Source organism: Oikopleura dioica, chromosome 1 (genome assembly GCF_907165135.1).
Source record: "Oikopleura dioica chromosome 1, OKI2018_I68_1.0, whole genome shotgun sequence".
Lineage (NCBI taxonomy): Eukaryota > Metazoa > Chordata > Appendicularia > Copelata > Oikopleuridae > Oikopleura > Oikopleura dioica.
This window is the reverse complement of record NC_137291.1, coordinates 7,252,841-7,267,822: the sequence shown is the minus strand read 5'-3', so window position 1 is coordinate 7,267,822 and position 14,982 is coordinate 7,252,841. Positions and strand designations below refer to the sequence as shown.

The 14,982-nt window shown below is 39.5% G+C and overlaps 6 protein-coding genes across 13 annotated transcripts; all 6 read left to right on the top strand.

Moving 5' to 3' along the window:
- Positions 1-391: 391 nt before the first annotated feature.
- LOC145712344 (CCR4-NOT transcription complex subunit 7-like) lies at positions 392-3,866 on the top strand. The gene is made up of 7 exons (XM_081790027.1): positions 392-531; positions 940-1,013; positions 1,086-1,232; positions 1,627-1,944; positions 2,327-2,533; positions 2,887-2,994; positions 3,039-3,866. Exons 1-7 carry the CDS (start codon positions 504-506, stop codon positions 3,090-3,092), a joined length of 936 nt encoding a protein of 311 aa, XP_081646153.1. The 5' UTR covers positions 392-503; the 3' UTR covers positions 3,093-3,866.
- On the top strand, positions 3,863-4,881 carry LOC145712345 (putative mitochondrial import inner membrane translocase subunit tim-17B.1). Its single transcript, XM_081790028.1, has 4 exons — positions 3,863-4,027; positions 4,071-4,188; positions 4,321-4,494; positions 4,704-4,881. The coding sequence occupies exons 1-4, from the start codon at positions 3,890-3,892 to the stop codon at positions 4,745-4,747; spliced, it is 474 nt and encodes a 157-aa protein (XP_081646154.1). The 5' UTR covers positions 3,863-3,889; the 3' UTR covers positions 4,748-4,881.
- On the top strand, positions 4,881-7,792 carry LOC145712340 (LETM1 domain-containing protein LETM2, mitochondrial-like). Its single transcript, XM_081790020.1, has 7 exons — positions 4,881-5,219; positions 5,278-5,627; positions 6,241-6,397; positions 6,438-6,525; positions 6,572-6,817; positions 6,971-7,245; positions 7,481-7,792. Exons 1-7 carry the CDS (start codon positions 4,881-4,883, stop codon positions 7,751-7,753), a joined length of 1,728 nt encoding a protein of 575 aa, XP_081646146.1. The 3' UTR covers positions 7,754-7,792.
- A 69-nt stretch (positions 7,793-7,861) lies between these two features.
- On the top strand, positions 7,862-9,730 carry LOC145712346 (uncharacterized). Of its 5 annotated transcripts, none has more exons than XM_081790030.1 (6): positions 7,862-8,086; positions 8,129-8,259; positions 8,303-8,365; positions 8,494-8,610; positions 8,651-8,725; positions 9,262-9,730. In XM_081790030.1, exons 1-6 carry the CDS (start codon positions 7,909-7,911, stop codon positions 9,403-9,405), a joined length of 708 nt encoding a protein of 235 aa, XP_081646156.1. In that variant the 5' UTR covers positions 7,862-7,908; the 3' UTR covers positions 9,406-9,730. The 5 variants fall into 5 exon arrangements, with proteins under 5 accessions (XP_081646156.1, XP_081646157.1, XP_081646158.1 ...); XM_081790031.1 differs by having other exon boundaries at positions 7,864-8,086; positions 8,651-8,680; XM_081790032.1 differs by lacking the exon at positions 8,303-8,365 and having other exon boundaries at positions 7,865-8,086.
- A 12-nt stretch (positions 9,731-9,742) lies between these two features.
- LOC145712342 (zinc transporter ZIP11-like) lies at positions 9,743-11,679 on the top strand. 3 transcript variants are annotated; one of them, XM_081790023.1, is made up of 6 exons: positions 9,743-9,893; positions 9,935-10,307; positions 10,575-10,601; positions 10,756-10,958; positions 11,001-11,225; positions 11,267-11,679. In XM_081790023.1, exons 1-6 carry the CDS (start codon positions 9,810-9,812, stop codon positions 11,348-11,350), a joined length of 996 nt encoding a protein of 331 aa, XP_081646149.1. In that variant the 5' UTR covers positions 9,743-9,809; the 3' UTR covers positions 11,351-11,679. The 3 variants fall into 3 exon arrangements, with proteins under 3 accessions (XP_081646149.1, XP_081646151.1, XP_081646152.1); XM_081790025.1 differs by lacking the exon at positions 10,575-10,601 and having other exon boundaries at positions 11,267-11,678; XM_081790026.1 differs by lacking the exon at positions 10,575-10,601 and having other exon boundaries at positions 9,935-10,226; positions 11,267-11,675.
- Positions 11,680-11,699: 20 nt separating this feature from the next.
- Positions 11,700-14,974, top strand: LOC145712341 (acyl-coenzyme A thioesterase 9, mitochondrial-like). Of its 2 annotated transcripts, XM_081790022.1 has the most exons (9): positions 11,723-11,773; positions 12,152-12,221; positions 12,344-12,497; positions 12,911-12,954; positions 13,348-13,524; positions 13,645-13,779; positions 14,198-14,487; positions 14,556-14,763; positions 14,804-14,974. In XM_081790022.1, the coding sequence occupies exons 1-9, from the start codon at positions 11,724-11,726 to the stop codon at positions 14,876-14,878; spliced, it is 1,203 nt and encodes a 400-aa protein (XP_081646148.1). In that variant the 5' UTR covers position 11,723; the 3' UTR covers positions 14,879-14,974. The 2 variants fall into 2 exon arrangements, with proteins under 2 accessions (XP_081646147.1, XP_081646148.1); XM_081790021.1 differs by lacking the exons at positions 12,152-12,221; positions 12,344-12,497; positions 12,911-12,954 and adding an exon at positions 11,987-12,110 and having other exon boundaries at positions 11,700-11,938.
- The last annotated feature ends 8 nt before the right edge of the window (positions 14,975-14,982 follow it).

The window sequence follows — 14,982 nt, the reverse complement described above, 5'->3', positions numbered from 1 at the left end:
AACTGTGTAGATCTACTTCCGCTTTTCCAATCTACCGTATCATTTTACTACAGTCGCTCTCGTTGATAGAAATAAACAAAACGCTTGAAACATAAATTCCTTACAATATTTTTCCGGAATAATTTATTTTCTAAGGGTAAATTTCATAGTAAATAATTTTGACAAAAGTTGGCAGAAAATGCCATAAAACTGCATCATAATACAGAGAATGGCAGCATGTGATGATCGTCTCGTTACTCATTTTAAAAAATATTTTTAAAGTAAATTTCCAAAGGAAAAAAAATCTGTACGCCCCTACGTGTCGTGACAATGCTATCGTTATTCATTTCATTAAATTTATCATTTTCAATTAAAATTGCTCTCTTCAGAAAAAGCCAAGTCAATAATCTGGCCCATTCAGCACTCTTCTTTGGTCTGTTCAGCCAATGAGCGGCGCGCGCAGTCTCTTCACTGCTTCATAGTGTAATTCCCTGCTAGGAACTTTCACAACCCCAAACTGAGACATGCTGTGGACCTTCCAGCAGAATAACAGTAAATTCGGACTACGTAATGTTACAATCGTTTATCTCAAATATAAATAAATAAATAGGTTTTTCGCCGGGTGCTGCTTTTTTAATTCTAGAAAAAAACGTAAATTAAAAATGATAATTTTCGAGCCAAAAACCAATTATTTTCTATTTTGAAATTTATTAATATTTATCAAAATTCTACTTAAAAATTCTATTTGACTTTATTTCATATTATCCATTTATTCCCATTATTATTAAAAAAATCAATATTTTAATAATTTAATCGTTAATAATTTCCCATCGAAAATAAAATGTTTATAAATGATTTCTAGAATCCCAAGAAAAAAGTTCAAATTTCATTTTATCGTAACTCGCTCGCTAAACTAGAATTTTAGAAATAATTTTTCAACCCCTAATTTGTCCATTATAGCTATGGGGATGCCGTATGGTTCGGCTACCCCGCCAGTGCAGCCGGAAGAAGAGGAAGATCCCCGTATTCTCGAGGTATTTTCGTCACTAATTTTCGTTATCAATTTCCCACGGAATCGACTTTTCTCATCCCCTTTCTCTCTTCAGGTCTGGCAGTCGAACATGTACGACGCTTTCCAACAAGTCCGCCAAATCGTCAGACAGTACCCCTTCGTCTCGATGGACACAGAATTCCCCGGAGTCGTCGCCAGACCAATTGGAGAATTCAACACAACTTCCGATTACCAATACCAGGTGAAAACATGAATTCAGTCAAGTGTGAAGAAAAACACGCGTATTTTTGATAAGCGCTTGTGTTTTATTTTGACCGCGGGGTAATTCTTTTTCTTATCAAAAGCGAAATTCAAGTCTTTTTAAGACCGGTTACCTGGGTTTAAAGTTGGCTCAGTTCCATTTTTCAAGCTAGAAATTCTAAAATTGAGAGAAAGTTTTTAAAATCTGAAAAGTTTGAGAGAAACTGTTGATACTGTACCAAAAATAAATCGAGAAGCCGCTTGCGGCTTCGAGCGAAAAATTGTAAAAAGCCGCGCTTCGCGGGACTTTGTTTTTGGACTCGAAGCCGCAAGCGGCTTCTTGCATTTTCAAACTTGGCGATCTATTTCTGAAAGTAACTTTGTTTCCATTTTAGTTGATTCGATGCAACGTGGATTTGCTAAAACTGATCCAGATCGGTTTAACTTTCATGAACGAAAAAGGCGAGTGCGCGCCGGGCCGCTGCACCTTCCAGTTCAACTTCAAATACGATATCAAGACCGACATGTACGCCGAAGATTCGATCACACTTTTGAGAAACTGCGGAATCAACTTTGAACGACACTCGATCGACGGCATCGACCCTGGCGCCTTCGCTTACATGCTCATTACCAGCGGAGTGGTGTTAGACACGACCCCCAGGGTTCATTGGATCACTTTTCATTCCGGATATGATTTTTGTTATTTACTCAAGGTAATGAAAACGATTTCAGTAAAAGATATGAAAATTTTGGAGAAGATTTTCTTATAAAACTTGATGAAAATCGAGAAGCCGCTTGCGGCTTCGAGTGAAAAAAGACGAAGAAAGCCGCGGGTAGAATTTTCTTTGGCTCGAAGTCGTAAGCGGGTTCTCGTCTTTTAGGTGTGTTATTATTTTTCAATTTCTGGGCAATTTGTAATCGTTGAAATTTAATGTATCCTCCGTGAATATTGACTTTCTGATGTTTTCTTAAAATTTACTGCCCGAAAAATCGATTCCCAGACCTTTTTTTCTTTTGAAAATTCGACCCTCAGTCTTGTTTGACTTAGTTTTCTAATAATGACATTGAACAACCTTTTTAACACTCGCTGTTCAGCTATTAACAGAAGATAAACTGCCAGAAGACGAGAAAAAATTCTTCGACTTGCTGAAACTCTACTTTCCGACAGTTTTCGACATCAAATACCTCATGAAGAGCTGCAAACAGCTTCAAGGCGGCCTTCAAGACATCGCCGATCAAATGAAAATTAAACGAGTGGGGAGACAGCATCAGGCTGGCTCTGATTCTCTCCTTACTGGTCAGGTAAACTCAGAATCTCTGAAAATTGCGGGTTTTTGGAAGAATATTTATAAACAAAAACGACTAAATTTGGTCTATATTTTGATATTTAGCTCATGTTAGATCTAATGACCCCGACTTCTCAATAAATGTTGCTGAAAATCAAGAAGCTGTTTGCGGCTTCGAGTCCAAAGAAATCAAAGCCGCGCTACGCGCGGCTCGTTTATTCTTTTTGACTTGAAGCCGCAAGCGGATTCTCGATTTCGGCAATTTATTTAAAAATATCATCTTTTAAGTTTTTGCTTGTCCCCTTTGATTTATGAGCGAGTAGAACAATTTGGTCATTGTCGTAGAGTGGTTAAAATTGGAATATTCAGGCTTTCTTCAAAATGCGCTCGTTATTTTTCGAGGACGTGGTCGATCCGGACAAATTTTCTGGTAAAATTTGGGGCTTGGGCGACTCATGCGAAATTCGGAAAGACGCGGTAAGCACCTTATTACCGTCTTAAAAACGCATTTCCGCTTTTAGGATCAAGCTCCTTACGGACCAGATGCGATTCAACGATTCAAAAGTAGCGAATAGTGAAAAACTGAAGTAAAACTGGGAAAACGATCGAAAAATTCAAAGAAACCAAAAAAAAATCACAAAAAAAAACTCTTCTTCTCTTTCTCATCCTTTTTTCTCACTGCGCTACAAAAAGAAAAAAGATCAAAAACAAGATCTTACAGAAAAATTATTGAAAACCAATTTGAAAATTTATTTTTCATTTTCAAATTTGAAAATAATGAAAATGTCAAAAAATGGATACATGTTCGTAAAAGATATTTCTTGCTGCCAGTTACTTTTAATTCAAAAATTCTTATTTTAAAATATTTCTTTTTCAAACAATAGACGCATTTATTTATCCCATTTTATTGAAAAAAGATAAGGTCTTCGAAGCACCAATTCATAAGCACAGAAACTAATAAAGCCACCTTATTTTATCTTTCTACTTTGAAATCTCCTTTACCCCTTATTCTGGGGCTTTCCCTGTTTTTTGGACCAAGCCCTGCTAATTCTGGAGGCTCGATCCCCATTATAGATCCCTATAAATGCCGGGGTTAACCCCTTATCTCGCGCATTACCCCCCTTTTTTCCCTTTTTATCCCTTAATTCTAGTGCTTTCAATATCCGCCTGGTACCAGTTTCACCCTTTCCCCCTTTTTCCTGGCAAAATCACACTTACTCTTACAGTCTTAGTTACTGTCACACACTTACACTTACTGTCGATTTTAATCGACAAGTCGAAAAAACCAAAGAAAGAAACCGCAACCCTAGTATGGGTAAAATTTATTAAAAAAATTTTAAGAAAAATAATTTCAAAGAAGCTGAAATTTAGAATGGTCCAGGGCGGCGGAACTAGATCTGATTTCACGAGAGACCCGTGTCCCTGGCGGCTGGTTGAAGATATGGGCGGCGCTTATGCGCTTGGATTGACCGGTGGAACTGTTTGGAACTCTGGAAAGTCCATTTGGAGGGTAAATTTGAGGCGTTTCGGTTCATCCTTGATTTGGGTTTTAGCGAGAGTTTCGAAAAATGGGCCGTGTTGTTCGACAAAATGCGCCTAAAACTGGAGCTGCTTTTGCCGCTTGGGGCTTTTGCTTTTCTATGTGTGACTGTACCTTGATCGCTATCAGACGTAAGTTAGACTGTACTTCAAGAGAAGAACGAATATATTTTCTAAGAAAGCCGAGAAGAATCGAAATTACTATTTTTTTTATCGACCGATAGAAATCGCATTCGCCTTCTTCTAATTTCATGAATTTTTAAGGTCGGGAAGATATGATGAACAGCGTAATCGCCGGAGGAACGACTGGTTTCGTCCTGGCCGCTCGACAGGGCATTCCCGTAGCGATGGTGTCCGGAGCGATCGGAGCCCTTCTTCTTGCGCTGATTGAGGGAGGCGCTTTGGTTATGAACCGATTTGGAACTGAAATGCTCAAGCAACGGATTTTCATTACTTAGCATTTTTCTAGTGATCAGATAGTTACGTAATATGAATTCAAACAACCCTCGAGGCTTTGAACGCAAGAAAATCAGTGTTAACTCGTCTAACCCTTGTTGTCTTTCTGTACGCGGGTTTTTTCCAAGCAGACAGAAAAAACTCAAATTCAAGACATTTTTATTCTTACAAAAGAGAACCCGTGAAATAGCCAGTTAGTCCTGCCGACACAGAAGCGCCAAAAGCATTTGATTAGGATCCGGAAATTGGACTTTGAATTAAATTTATGAAAAACGCCTGAAAACGACCTTGGATAAGATATTGTATCTTCGGCCTTTTTTCTTCCGTGTTTATTTTTGACTGATAATTAGACTGAAATTATTGACCTCATGATAATTGTACCCTTTTTTCTTCAGATGATTCGGACTCCAAGATGTTTGAGAAAAAGTGCAGCTAGAGCTCGAGGAAAATCTCGCTCAGCTGGCTCTAATAGATTACCTATTTTACCACGACCGGATATTACTCTCGCCCGGGTTATTCCTACGGAGATCTTTTACGGAAATGAGAACAGCGGCAACCTAGAAAGCGCGGACGAGACGGCATCGTTCAATGCTCGATCAACCTGCTCGATAGAAGTGCCGATTTTAAGGCTAAAAGATGGAGTTGTCTTGCAATTTGAAAATATTTTGGAAGAGTCGTCTCGTGGATTTTCTTCGAGCATTCCACAGGTTTGTATCTTTTCTCCCAAGAATCGCATATCGACGCGTCTATCATTCGCTCGTTAAGATGTCTCGAAATGGCGGCCCTGTATCTCTTTTGTCCCTATCACCAAGCTCCACCCTCTCTGCTCGTCGACTCAGCACAAGCATCGCCCTCCACTCTCCTCCCAACGACCAGAAGAAAATCACTCTTTGGTCGAAAGTCGGCCCTCTCGTTCGACCAATTCCTGGCAAGATGAAGAGAGGCCTCGCCAATTACACATCTGATATTGACATGTCTCGCTACGAGAATTGGCCGATGATTTTAAGCCCAGTAAAGAGAATTATCTTCACTGGATTAGTGTTCAAAAAGATTGGAGGCGATATAGTCCACGGAATTAAACATCTTGGAAGCTCGCTGAAGCTTTTTTGGCTGAACTCGAAGGAAATTGTTACTTCATCATTAAGAAACTTTTCTATCCGATGGGCTTTGGAAGTAAGATTCCATGACCACGGATTATCTTATGGGGAAGAGGGCGACCTCATCCGAGAGGTCTTAGTAAGGGCTCTCTTTTGGGTCAATAAATAGTTGGGCCATCTCTTTCATCTTTTAGTTATTTGACTTTGGACGCAACCTTGGAAAAATGTTATCTGAAAGAATCCAAACAGGGAGATGACGCCCGATTTTATTTTCACAAGCCCAAATCAAAGCCATTAGCAAGAGCTTTTGAGTGAGCCCTTTCTCTTCTTCATGCGATGATCGGATGATGAATATCGCTTTTTTACGTCCAACGCCTATTTATGAAAAATAGAAGAAAATGCCGGGTATGGTCCAAATGTCGATGTTACTTCCTCAAGACGTCATTATAAATGTTAAAGTCAAGATGTTCGGTGTCTAGTGACTTTAGAACAGACGGTTGGAAGTAACTTGGAACTCCTTAGAATGATTTTGTCGGCAAAATTAAAAAGTTACTTCGACATTACATCCGCCTAACCCGGCATATTTTCCATAGAAAAAAAGTTGTGTTGGCTCTTGAAGTAGTAACGATACCAAAAAGATCGGAGTGAAAATCGCGGTAAGAATCATGAAGGGCGAGCAAGTCTCGGCCATCGAAAGGAATCGAATGAAACGAGCTCTGGCCGACATATTCTTAATGTTCCCGTTTTCGATTTTCGTCATTATTCCTGGAGCCGAGCTTCTTATTCCGGTAGATCGTCTTCTGTTCGCCCTTATTAAAGTTTTCTTAGGTTTATTTGAAGATTTTTCCTTCAGCAATGCCGAGTTCCTTCGAAACTCTTTCTCAAAAAGAACAGCGGACGATTAAGCAGACCCAAGGTAGCCTCCTCATTTCTTTCTTCCAATTCAAACCCCGTCTTTTTAGCTAGACTTGACCTAGCATCGTTCCTACACGAGACCCTTAACGAAGTTCAAAAGAAGCAAAAAGCAGCAACCAACGCGACAATGACCGAGTTCATGAAGTTCACCAAAGAAGTGCGAAACGGCCACAGATGGATTACAAATCAAGATATTCGACGATTCGCGCCCATTTTTCAGGAGCATTTGACGATCGAGCAAATGGACAGGCAAACGCTCGATGCATTGTGCAAAATTTTCAAAGCTAATCCAGGTAAGTCAAGATGTTAATATTCAAACTTCTATTTTCTCAAAAGCGAAGGAGTTGCGTGATTTAGGTAAAAATGAAGGCTAATCTTTAAGGAAATGCTAAAAAGGAAAAATGCATTCTACTAACAACTCATTTAAATAAACCCTCTCTTTCAAGTCAAACAACGCGTTTCCGGCGCCCATGGAGAATTCACTCAATCAACTCAGCTGATCCGTCTTGTTCTCCGAAAGCGTCTGCACGAGCTGAAGTACCAGGACATCGAATGGTTGGAAATCATTCAAGACAAGAAACGCGGCATCAAAGCGATCCCAGTCGAAGATCTTCAGGACCTCAACAGAGATCGCGGAATGAGAGCGGCGGGATTGACTCGCGAGCGTCTGGAAAGACAGTACTTGGACTGGCTTGAGTTGGCACATGATCCCGTTATTTCGGTAAGTCTGTAATTTTAAATTTAAGGTCGGTGGACGGAAGTATCCGCAGTCTGCGATCGCAGATGCTAAGACGGTACGACTTTTCTTTTTTGGATATTTTTGGATAAAATATTTATGGAGAAAAGCATCTGAAAAGATAGATTCCCTCGCATTTGCGGCCACTTCCGTCTGCCGACCTTTCATTTTGGATAGAATATCAAACCCCATATATTTGTGCATCTATCCCTCCTTCTAGGACTCGTTACTGGCCTACACTAGGATTCTTTACATGCCCAAGACTCTGCCCAAACTCACGACAGCGATGGAAAAGTCGATCGACAAAAAGAAGCCGAAAAGAAAGGAAGAAATCAAAGTCGAAGAAGAAAACGTCGATCCAGCGCCAGAGCTCATCGATACCGCACCAGTGGATGATGAGCGCTCAAAGTTTCGGTTAAAATTATCAAATTTTGATCCCTTTTTCGACCTTTTTTCGATGCTCGGCTCTTTAGACAGACCCTTAAAGGCCTAAATCAATCGTATTCGACATACCTTTTTGCCTAGAATCCCGATTTCCGACCACTGTTCAGAATCAATAAACATCGACCTTATGTTGTCTCATAAAGTTTATGAGTTTTGAAGCTGAAAATCTCAACCGCAAAAAAGCTCTACGACCGAGTTTCAAGCATGAAAATCTCCCTTGCTGATGTTGAAGCAATTTTGGAATCGATCAAAGAAACAAAGCGTCTTCTCAAACCCCTGGCTGCGACGAAAGATGAGCTGCTCGAAGGAGTTCAAAAAAACGACAGAGATTTGGACGACGACAGGATAGAACTGCTCAATCCAGCTATTGTCAAACAAATTGGTAAAGAAAGAAGTTTTGTTTGGGGTAATAAAGTGGGTTCAGAAAAACTCAACTTCAAAGCAGAATCGACTGCGGCGAGAATAAGCACAGAACCAGGAGATGTAGCTGTTGAAGCCAAATTTTTATCTAAAGCACTCGCTGCTAGAGGTGTAACTGAATATAAAATCGGAAAGGTGAGAACTTCTTTATTTCATCTTATCGTAAACAATCTTCAAGATCATGTCTATTTTGAAACTAAACGCAAAGTTTATTGAAACAAACGATTCTATTGAGAAACAGGTTATTTGCTCTCGGTTTTTGAAGAATTAACATTTATACGACTTTCTTTTAAACCATTTACATTTTTGGTTGCTTAGTTGATAGAATAATTGGTCGCAGTCGAATAGCTTTAAACATGAATTTTGAAGATTCTGCGGTCGATGGATCAAGACGGCGACGGTGAAATTTCGCTCGACGAGTTAGAATTCTTCGTCACGCGCATCAAAGAAGAAATTTCCTCTGACAGTGCAGCAGATTGTACAAAGGTATGTTTCAAAGAAAGAGTGCGGATTAAGCCATTTCTAGCGGAACTTACATACAGATATTGGACAGGCTGTAAGTGAACCTGTAGAATCAGAGCAGATGATTCGTGCGACTCATGTAATTAGTGATTTGTTGTGATTTTTAATCAAAATTACTCCAGGGTGGGCACAGAAATTGATTTAAAGAGACAGATACGACTGACCCTTACCCAACCGATGTTGACACACTAAAAGATCGATGGACGGAAGTATCTGCAGGTGCCCGGAAATTTGGAGAAAAGTGTCTGAGGAGACAGATGCTAGAGCATTTGCGGCCACTTCCGTCTGCCGACCTTTCAATTGAAATGAAATGTTTCAAATGATGTAAAATGATGTATCAAACCGCATATATGCCAGCATCTGTTAACTGTCTCTACTTCTAGGACTCGTTACTGGCCTAGTTTTAAAATTTTAAAGAATAACTACCTTATTTAAATAAAGCCAATCAAAGCCTAGTTTTTGTCGCGAAATCCAGTCAAAAATAATAACTCCCCATATTTTTGGCCCGCCCTAGATTGAATCCATTCAGGTGTTTTTCGTAACCAAAAAACAGCTTTTAATTAATTTCATCATTTTGGTGTATTTGTCTTACAATTTGCATAAACTTATTTTCAGATTCTGGACATCTTATCAAAACCCTCCCGAAATCTCGAAGAAAGCTCGAGCATACCATCATCAGACTCCACCCTGACGGACAGCACAAATCCTCCCTCTGAAAATTCTCAGAAGACAGACAACTCCCCAGAGAGCCGTCTCTAGCATTTTCAAGTTTTCTCAGTGCCCAATATTCTTTTGTTTATTTTTCTATCTATTTCTACTCTTCATGCAAAGAATTTCAATTTCAAATCGAATTCACATGTCAAGAATTGAGCTTTTTCTTATTTCAAAAGTAAACTTCTCTTTGTTAAGTAAAAAGTAAACTAGAGTTCTGCGAAGCAAAAATCTAATTATTTCAAATTTTGAAAAGAAAAATCATTGAAAACAACAAAGACTAACTGCAACAAAAGTAAAATCTGTATCCGGCTGGTTCCAACAAAGACCAAAAACAACAATTGTTTCTGACAATAAACTATTCATATTTAAAGTTAAAACTCCCTCTTTCTATTTTTTCATTAAGAAAAAAGCGTTACATAAAGAAAAGAGAAGGTTGCAAAGTGATAAAGATGATCGAATCGGCGAGTCCGATTGTTCAGGCGACGCTGGGGACCCTGTTCACTTGGGGCGTTACTGCTCTCGGCTCAGCTCTTGTGAGTAATAATAAGGAATACTTCTTTAAATTTCCATTCAGGTGTTCTGTTTGCCTGGCGCTTCCCGAATAGTCTTCGACATCGCGCTTGGTTTTTCGGCGGGAGTAATGCTCGCTGCATCCTACTGGTCTCTCCTAGCGCCAGCGATTGAACTCAGTGAGGGATATGGAAATTTCGCAATTGTGCCAAGTCTTGTTGGATTTCTACTTGGCGGCGCGTTCGTCTACTTGTCTGACAGATTCCTACCTCAAGACACGGTGAAAATTCTGATCAGCAAGGCGGACGGCTCCGATTCTGGTTCGTTCTCGAGCCAATCTGACCTACCGCTCAGTGGTGAGTTACAGTCAGAGGAGGGGACTCAAATTCAAACAAGGGCAAGAAAAAGAAACGTCCAGACAAATAAACCTGAAAAAGGTTATTAGCTTCAGTTATTTTTTCCTTCGCATGTAGATATTTAGCGATTTATATAGACGACGTTATCAGATATTATGTTATATACAAGCATCTTTGCATGATTTCTCTTGTAGAGCAGAATGAAAATTAGATACGAGCCGACCTCTACCGGCCTTTGATTCATTGATTTGCATTTTTAAATCGAAAATGTTCAAGGTGGAACATTTCAATACTGATTCAATACAGTTGATTGCTTATTTAAATATTCAAATTTCACTGTCTATTTAGCTACTGTTGTCGCTATTGATACAGAAGGTATTCGTAAAGGATTAAAATCATACTCGGTTAAAATGGCAAGAGGGATTACTTGTTCGTTTAATTCAGTTGTTATTCAGTTAATTTTTTGATCACATAAGCAAGCGTGGAATTTTAAGAATATAAAAGATTCATTTTCGAGCTTATTTTTCAGATGGAGCTGATTCCAGAGCTCCACTGACGAACAAAAGCATCGAGCAAAGAGAAAACGAGCGACAAGATCGGACGAAAAGAATTGCTCTTCTCATACTCGCCATCACGATCCACAATATTCCTGAAGGCCTGGCAGTTGGGGTCGGCTTTGCTACAGACAATTTCCAGAACGCAAGGAATTTGGCGATCGGAATTGGGATTCAGGTAGATTTACTCAAGACTGCTCGTCTTCATTTTTTCATTAAGAATTTCCCCGAGGGCTTGGCCGTTTCCTTGCCACTCCGGGCGCAGGGCATGAGTCCTTGGAAAGCGTTTTTCTGGGGGCAACTATCTGGCATGTTTGAGCCGATTGCTGGTATTCTTGGTTGTTTGATTTCGTTACAGGCAACGTATATTCTCCCCTATGCTCTGGCCTTCGCCGCTGGCGCGATGGTTTTTGTTGTCATGGATGATATCATTCCTGAAGTTCAGGTAAAAATAACTCATAGATCCGTGACTATATGATTCCCAAGACCCGTGGTAATCACCGAGCAGCATCTTGGGCAGTGATGATTGGATTCTGCGTCATGATGACCCTCGATGTCACCCTGGGCTAGTTCCTGAATTTCTCTTCCTTGATTTCAAGAAATCAGATTCATTTTAGTGCAATATTTTATTATTTGAACTGGCGCATAATCTCTTCAATTCGAGATTCTTGTTGTTCTGTTCGTGTAAATATAAAAATTCTTTGATAGAAAAAGAAACCTCCGCTGTTCGCTATTATTCTCTTCCTTGATTTCAGCAATCCAAAAAATAATCAAAAATGTTACTCGTTCGAAATTCCTATTTATAATCTCAAAATTTGCTTCACAATTCTGATAACGGAAGACTTGAATACTTTTTATTTTCCATCTTCAGTTTAAACCTATTTCTATTTGATAAACTAATAATAATTACGTGAATTTCTAAACAACAATTTTCTGAAGACAAATGTTTCGAAAGAGGATATGTTCGATAATCGCTCAAACTTCGACGAGAAGGTTGGGTGTTTCAAAAAGTAGGAATAGTGAGTGGGCGAGTATTCACGATGCCAGATCCATGCTCATCAAAAATATGATCGGCGAGCCAGCAGCGGCGAATATGGAGGCTGTTTCTGAACCAATTTCTCCATCTGCCTCCAAATTCACTACAAAAGTCCCTCTTAGGTAACCTTTTCCTGAAATTCCTTACAGTACCTTTGATTTTCCTTCAAGCGATCCATCATTCCCGCTGCGATTAAAATATAGAACTCATTCTGGTGGAGTCCGAATTGGTCGAGTTCTTGAAGACTTGGATACCCTGGCGGGCATCGCCAGTTATAAACATAACTTATCTTTGGCCCGGTGATAATAAAAAATAATGAAACACCCACTTCAAAGGAGGGAATTCGGAGAAATATGCGTGGTCCAGATGAGGGCTTCTTTGCCCGTGACGAGCGATTTGCCTCAATAAAGGTTCCAAAACGCGCAAAATAAAGTTTTGATTGATTTATTGGGAATAATTAAATAAGATCAAGTTAAAACAATATAAATAACCAGCGAAGCATAAAAAAAGAACGAACCAATCCTCAGGCAAATTTCGATAGAGATAGAATGAGCGCGCTCTCACCGAAAGAATCGAGAGTGAGAGCCAGAATACCGCTTTCAGATAGAGATTTCTTTCAACGACTGAAATATCGACTAGCTGATGAGCATATTAGAACTGGCAGGATTTTGGAAGATTTTGGCAAGTTTCCCTTTTGTCGTGTTGTAGATATGTCTCGACTCGAGACTCTCGAGGAATATCAGCTGTTAGGGGCTAGACTCCGCAGCCTGTGTAGAAGACCTGACTCAGAGTCGGAAAAGAGCTATGATTAAAGCCTTCCTGGTTTTCGTAATTCATTTGAGATCAAATTTTTCGGCTTTTTTCATAAGTCTTTCACGACCCTGACTACGGCTTCAACACAGGGTACTGAGCCTAGTGGCCGCTCTTAGGGGTAGATGAATGCCTTTTTCAGCCGATATTTTTAGTTTGCAAGTTTGTAGTCTCCAATGCAGATTCTGCATGTTCTTATGTCAGTCATTTTATCTAACCCATTAGCATGCAGTTACTCAATTATTAACCCCCTTTTTTGATCTCTAATATGACTTTTTGTTCAGATTCTCTGGCCGTTGCATGCTCTTACAAACACTGTAGTGCCCTGGCAGGTGATATCTTTTCGTTTTGAAGCCTTTGTTCGTTTATTATCATTTGTCGAAAGAAATACGCAAGTCGTCTCATGTTCGACATAATTATTTACAACGCTCTGTTCGACCAAGCTTGACATTATTTATGTTTTCTTCAAAGAGACAGGTCGCACTTATCTCAGAGAGAAAGTGATTCTCTTTCTCTTTCAGCAATCTATATTTTTAAAGAGATCTTAATTTGATGAAAAAGAAGGATTTTTATAGATTTATTTTTCAAAAGAGAATTAAGATTGCACTTGAATTTAGTAGAAATTAATATTAAAAATATCTACAATTATTTAGCCCTGCTATTAATTAATTCTCGTAAGCTAAAATATTAATAGAAGTGTCTATTTATATCACCATAAAAGGCCGTGGATGGAAAGGTTCCACTTTCAATCGTGACTGCATGTGTCGACGAGATCAGCTTTTTTCCTGAATATTTCGAGCATTCCGCCAGAAATGACGATCTTGTGCTCAATGGAGAAGTTGTTTGGGTCGGGCGTTCGTCGATGGATGTCCTTTGCTCATTGGAGAATGATAAGGGAAGGAGTTTTTGATTTGCTACAGAGAGGTCTTAGAATAGCGAAATTTTTCATCCAATCCCTGATTGATCAATATTCAACAAAAAAATTCATACCAATCAAGAATTACTCCTGAATAAGGGACAACCCTTGGTCCAATCCCACTTCATCATGGTAGCTCGTTGCCCGCAAACTGGACGAGCAGCTCCGGTCGTGCCTTTGAAACCGGAAACAGAAGCGGAAATCAGGAATTATAAATTGGCAGAAAAGCTTAATAAGGTAATCACATGACGGCGATGATATTCTTCTACCTCTGTCTGATAGTCATTTGCATTAATGCAAAGGAAATTCAATCATTCTCTCTAGTCCGGAAATTGGAATTTCATTATTATCATTTATATCAGATTCTAATAAAATTATCATTTTGGCTAGGCACCAGTTGCGAAAAAGAATATGTTCATGACAACTTTAAGCCTTCGCGATTTTTATCGCTTACAGTAGTACAGAAAATCCTCCTTGGACTAAAATTTATTCATAAATCACAAATCACATATGATCATCAATGGTTAGAAAATTATAATAATGAACAGATGTTGTCTTGGCCATGTGTGTTTATGGAATAAATTGTAGAAATAGAATTATGTTAAAATGAAACAATGACAATCTATTCCGAGCTCTTTAGCCGTATTTCTTTTAGTACCGAAAACAGTCGGACAACCTGAACGTCTTCAAACTGCGTCCTACCGTCGAAGAGATGGCCCAAATCCACGATAATTACTTAAAAACGGCAGATCAAAAGCATGAGCTTGGATCGAGATCGCTCCCGGAAAACAGCGTCTGGATGAAGAACACCAAGTTGAAGTCGATTCTCATTTGCCAGCCCGAGTCAAGGAACATCCACAACAAAATCTTCGGAGGATGGCTGATGCGCCAGTCTCTGGAACTAGCTTGGTCTGTAGCGTGTACTGTATCGAAAGGAAAGCATAGGTAAGGGTACCAGTGACCTCCGACTCTTCGACACTTAATTTTTCTGAAGGTCAATGAACATCTTTCAGAATCATCTTCATCGACGACATCCTGTTCAAAGCACCCGTAGAGATAGGTTCCATTCTCTTCCTACACGCGCAAGTCATCTACTCGAAAGAAAATAAGTTCCAGGTGCGGGTACGGGTGGAAAAGCGAGAGCACACAGAAATGAATGAGCCGGGTGTGTTCACCAACGAAATGCAGCTTACATTTGAGGCCGACGAAGATGTCCCCCAGGTAGAAATAGGCGAGAGTCCAAGAATTACCGCAAATCTAGGTGATGCCCGAAACATACGCAGAATCAATTCTATATCTCTCCGGCAGACGTCACTTCAAGCTCCACAACAAATAATTTATGAAAATTAAACAGTACTATTGAATATTCCTTGACAGCAGCGTTCCATCTTGTTCTATTTTTGATTCTTCAACTCCAGATTTTCAAAATTTTCATGCCTC

What these genes read in the sequence shown, in the direction of transcription:
- LOC145712344 (XM_081790027.1), top strand. Translation starts at nt 504, where the DNA reads ATGCTGTGGACCTTCCAGCAGAATAACA. An exon ending in AAGATCCCCGTATTCTCGAG is followed by an intron (nt 1,014 to 1,085) that starts GTATTTTCGTCA and finishes TTCTCTCTTCAG; the next exon opens with GTCTGGCAGTCGAACATGTA. An exon ending in ATTTTTGTTATTTACTCAAG is followed by an intron (nt 1,945 to 2,326) that starts GTAATGAAAACG and finishes CTCGCTGTTCAG; the next exon opens with CTATTAACAGAAGATAAACT.
- LOC145712345 (XM_081790028.1), top strand. Translation starts at nt 3,890, where the DNA reads ATGGTCCAGGGCGGCGGAACTAGATCTGATTTCACGAGAGACCCGTGT. An exon ending in CTGGAAAGTCCATTTGGAGG is followed by an intron (nt 4,028 to 4,070) that starts GTAAATTTGAGG and finishes TTTGGGTTTTAG; the next exon opens with CGAGAGTTTCGAAAAATGGG. An exon ending in TACCTTGATCGCTATCAGAC is followed by an intron (nt 4,189 to 4,320) that starts GTAAGTTAGACT and finishes TGAATTTTTAAG; the next exon opens with GTCGGGAAGATATGATGAAC.
- LOC145712340 (XM_081790020.1), top strand. Translation starts at nt 4,881, where the DNA reads ATGATAATTGTACCCTTTTTTCTTCAGATGATTCGGACTCCAAGATGT. An exon ending in CTGAAGCTTTTTTGGCTGAA is followed by an intron (nt 5,628 to 6,240) that starts CTCGAAGGAAAT and finishes TAGTAACGATAC; the next exon opens with CAAAAAGATCGGAGTGAAAA. An exon ending in AATTTTCAAAGCTAATCCAG is followed by an intron (nt 6,818 to 6,970) that starts GTAAGTCAAGAT and finishes CTCTCTTTCAAG; the next exon opens with TCAAACAACGCGTTTCCGGC.
- LOC145712346 (XM_081790030.1), top strand. Translation starts at nt 7,909, where the DNA reads ATGAAAATCTCCCTTGCTGATGTTGAAGCAATTTTGGAATCGATCAAA. An exon ending in AGCTATTGTCAAACAAATTG is followed by an intron (nt 8,087 to 8,128) that starts GTAAAGAAAGAA and finishes AAGTGGGTTCAG; the next exon opens with AAAAACTCAACTTCAAAGCA. An exon ending in CTGAATATAAAATCGGAAAG is followed by an intron (nt 8,260 to 8,302) that starts GTGAGAACTTCT and finishes ACAATCTTCAAG; the next exon opens with ATCATGTCTATTTTGAAACT.
- LOC145712342 (XM_081790023.1), top strand. Translation starts at nt 9,810, where the DNA reads ATGATCGAATCGGCGAGTCCGATTGTTCAGGCGACGCTGGGGACCCTG. An exon ending in GACAAATAAACCTGAAAAAG is followed by an intron (nt 10,308 to 10,574) that starts GTTATTAGCTTC and finishes CTGTCTATTTAG; the next exon opens with CTACTGTTGTCGCTATTGAT. An exon ending in ATATCATTCCTGAAGTTCAG is followed by an intron (nt 11,226 to 11,266) that starts GTAAAAATAACT and finishes ATGATTCCCAAG; the next exon opens with ACCCGTGGTAATCACCGAGC.
- LOC145712341 (XM_081790021.1), top strand. Translation starts at nt 11,724, where the DNA reads ATGTTTCGAAAGAGGATATGTTCGATAATCGCTCAAACTTCGACGAGA. An exon ending in CATTGGAGAATGATAAGGGA is followed by an intron (nt 13,525 to 13,644) that starts AGGAGTTTTTGA and finishes CTGAATAAGGGA; the next exon opens with CAACCCTTGGTCCAATCCCA. An exon ending in GTATCGAAAGGAAAGCATAG is followed by an intron (nt 14,488 to 14,555) that starts GTAAGGGTACCA and finishes AACATCTTTCAG; the next exon opens with AATCATCTTCATCGACGACA.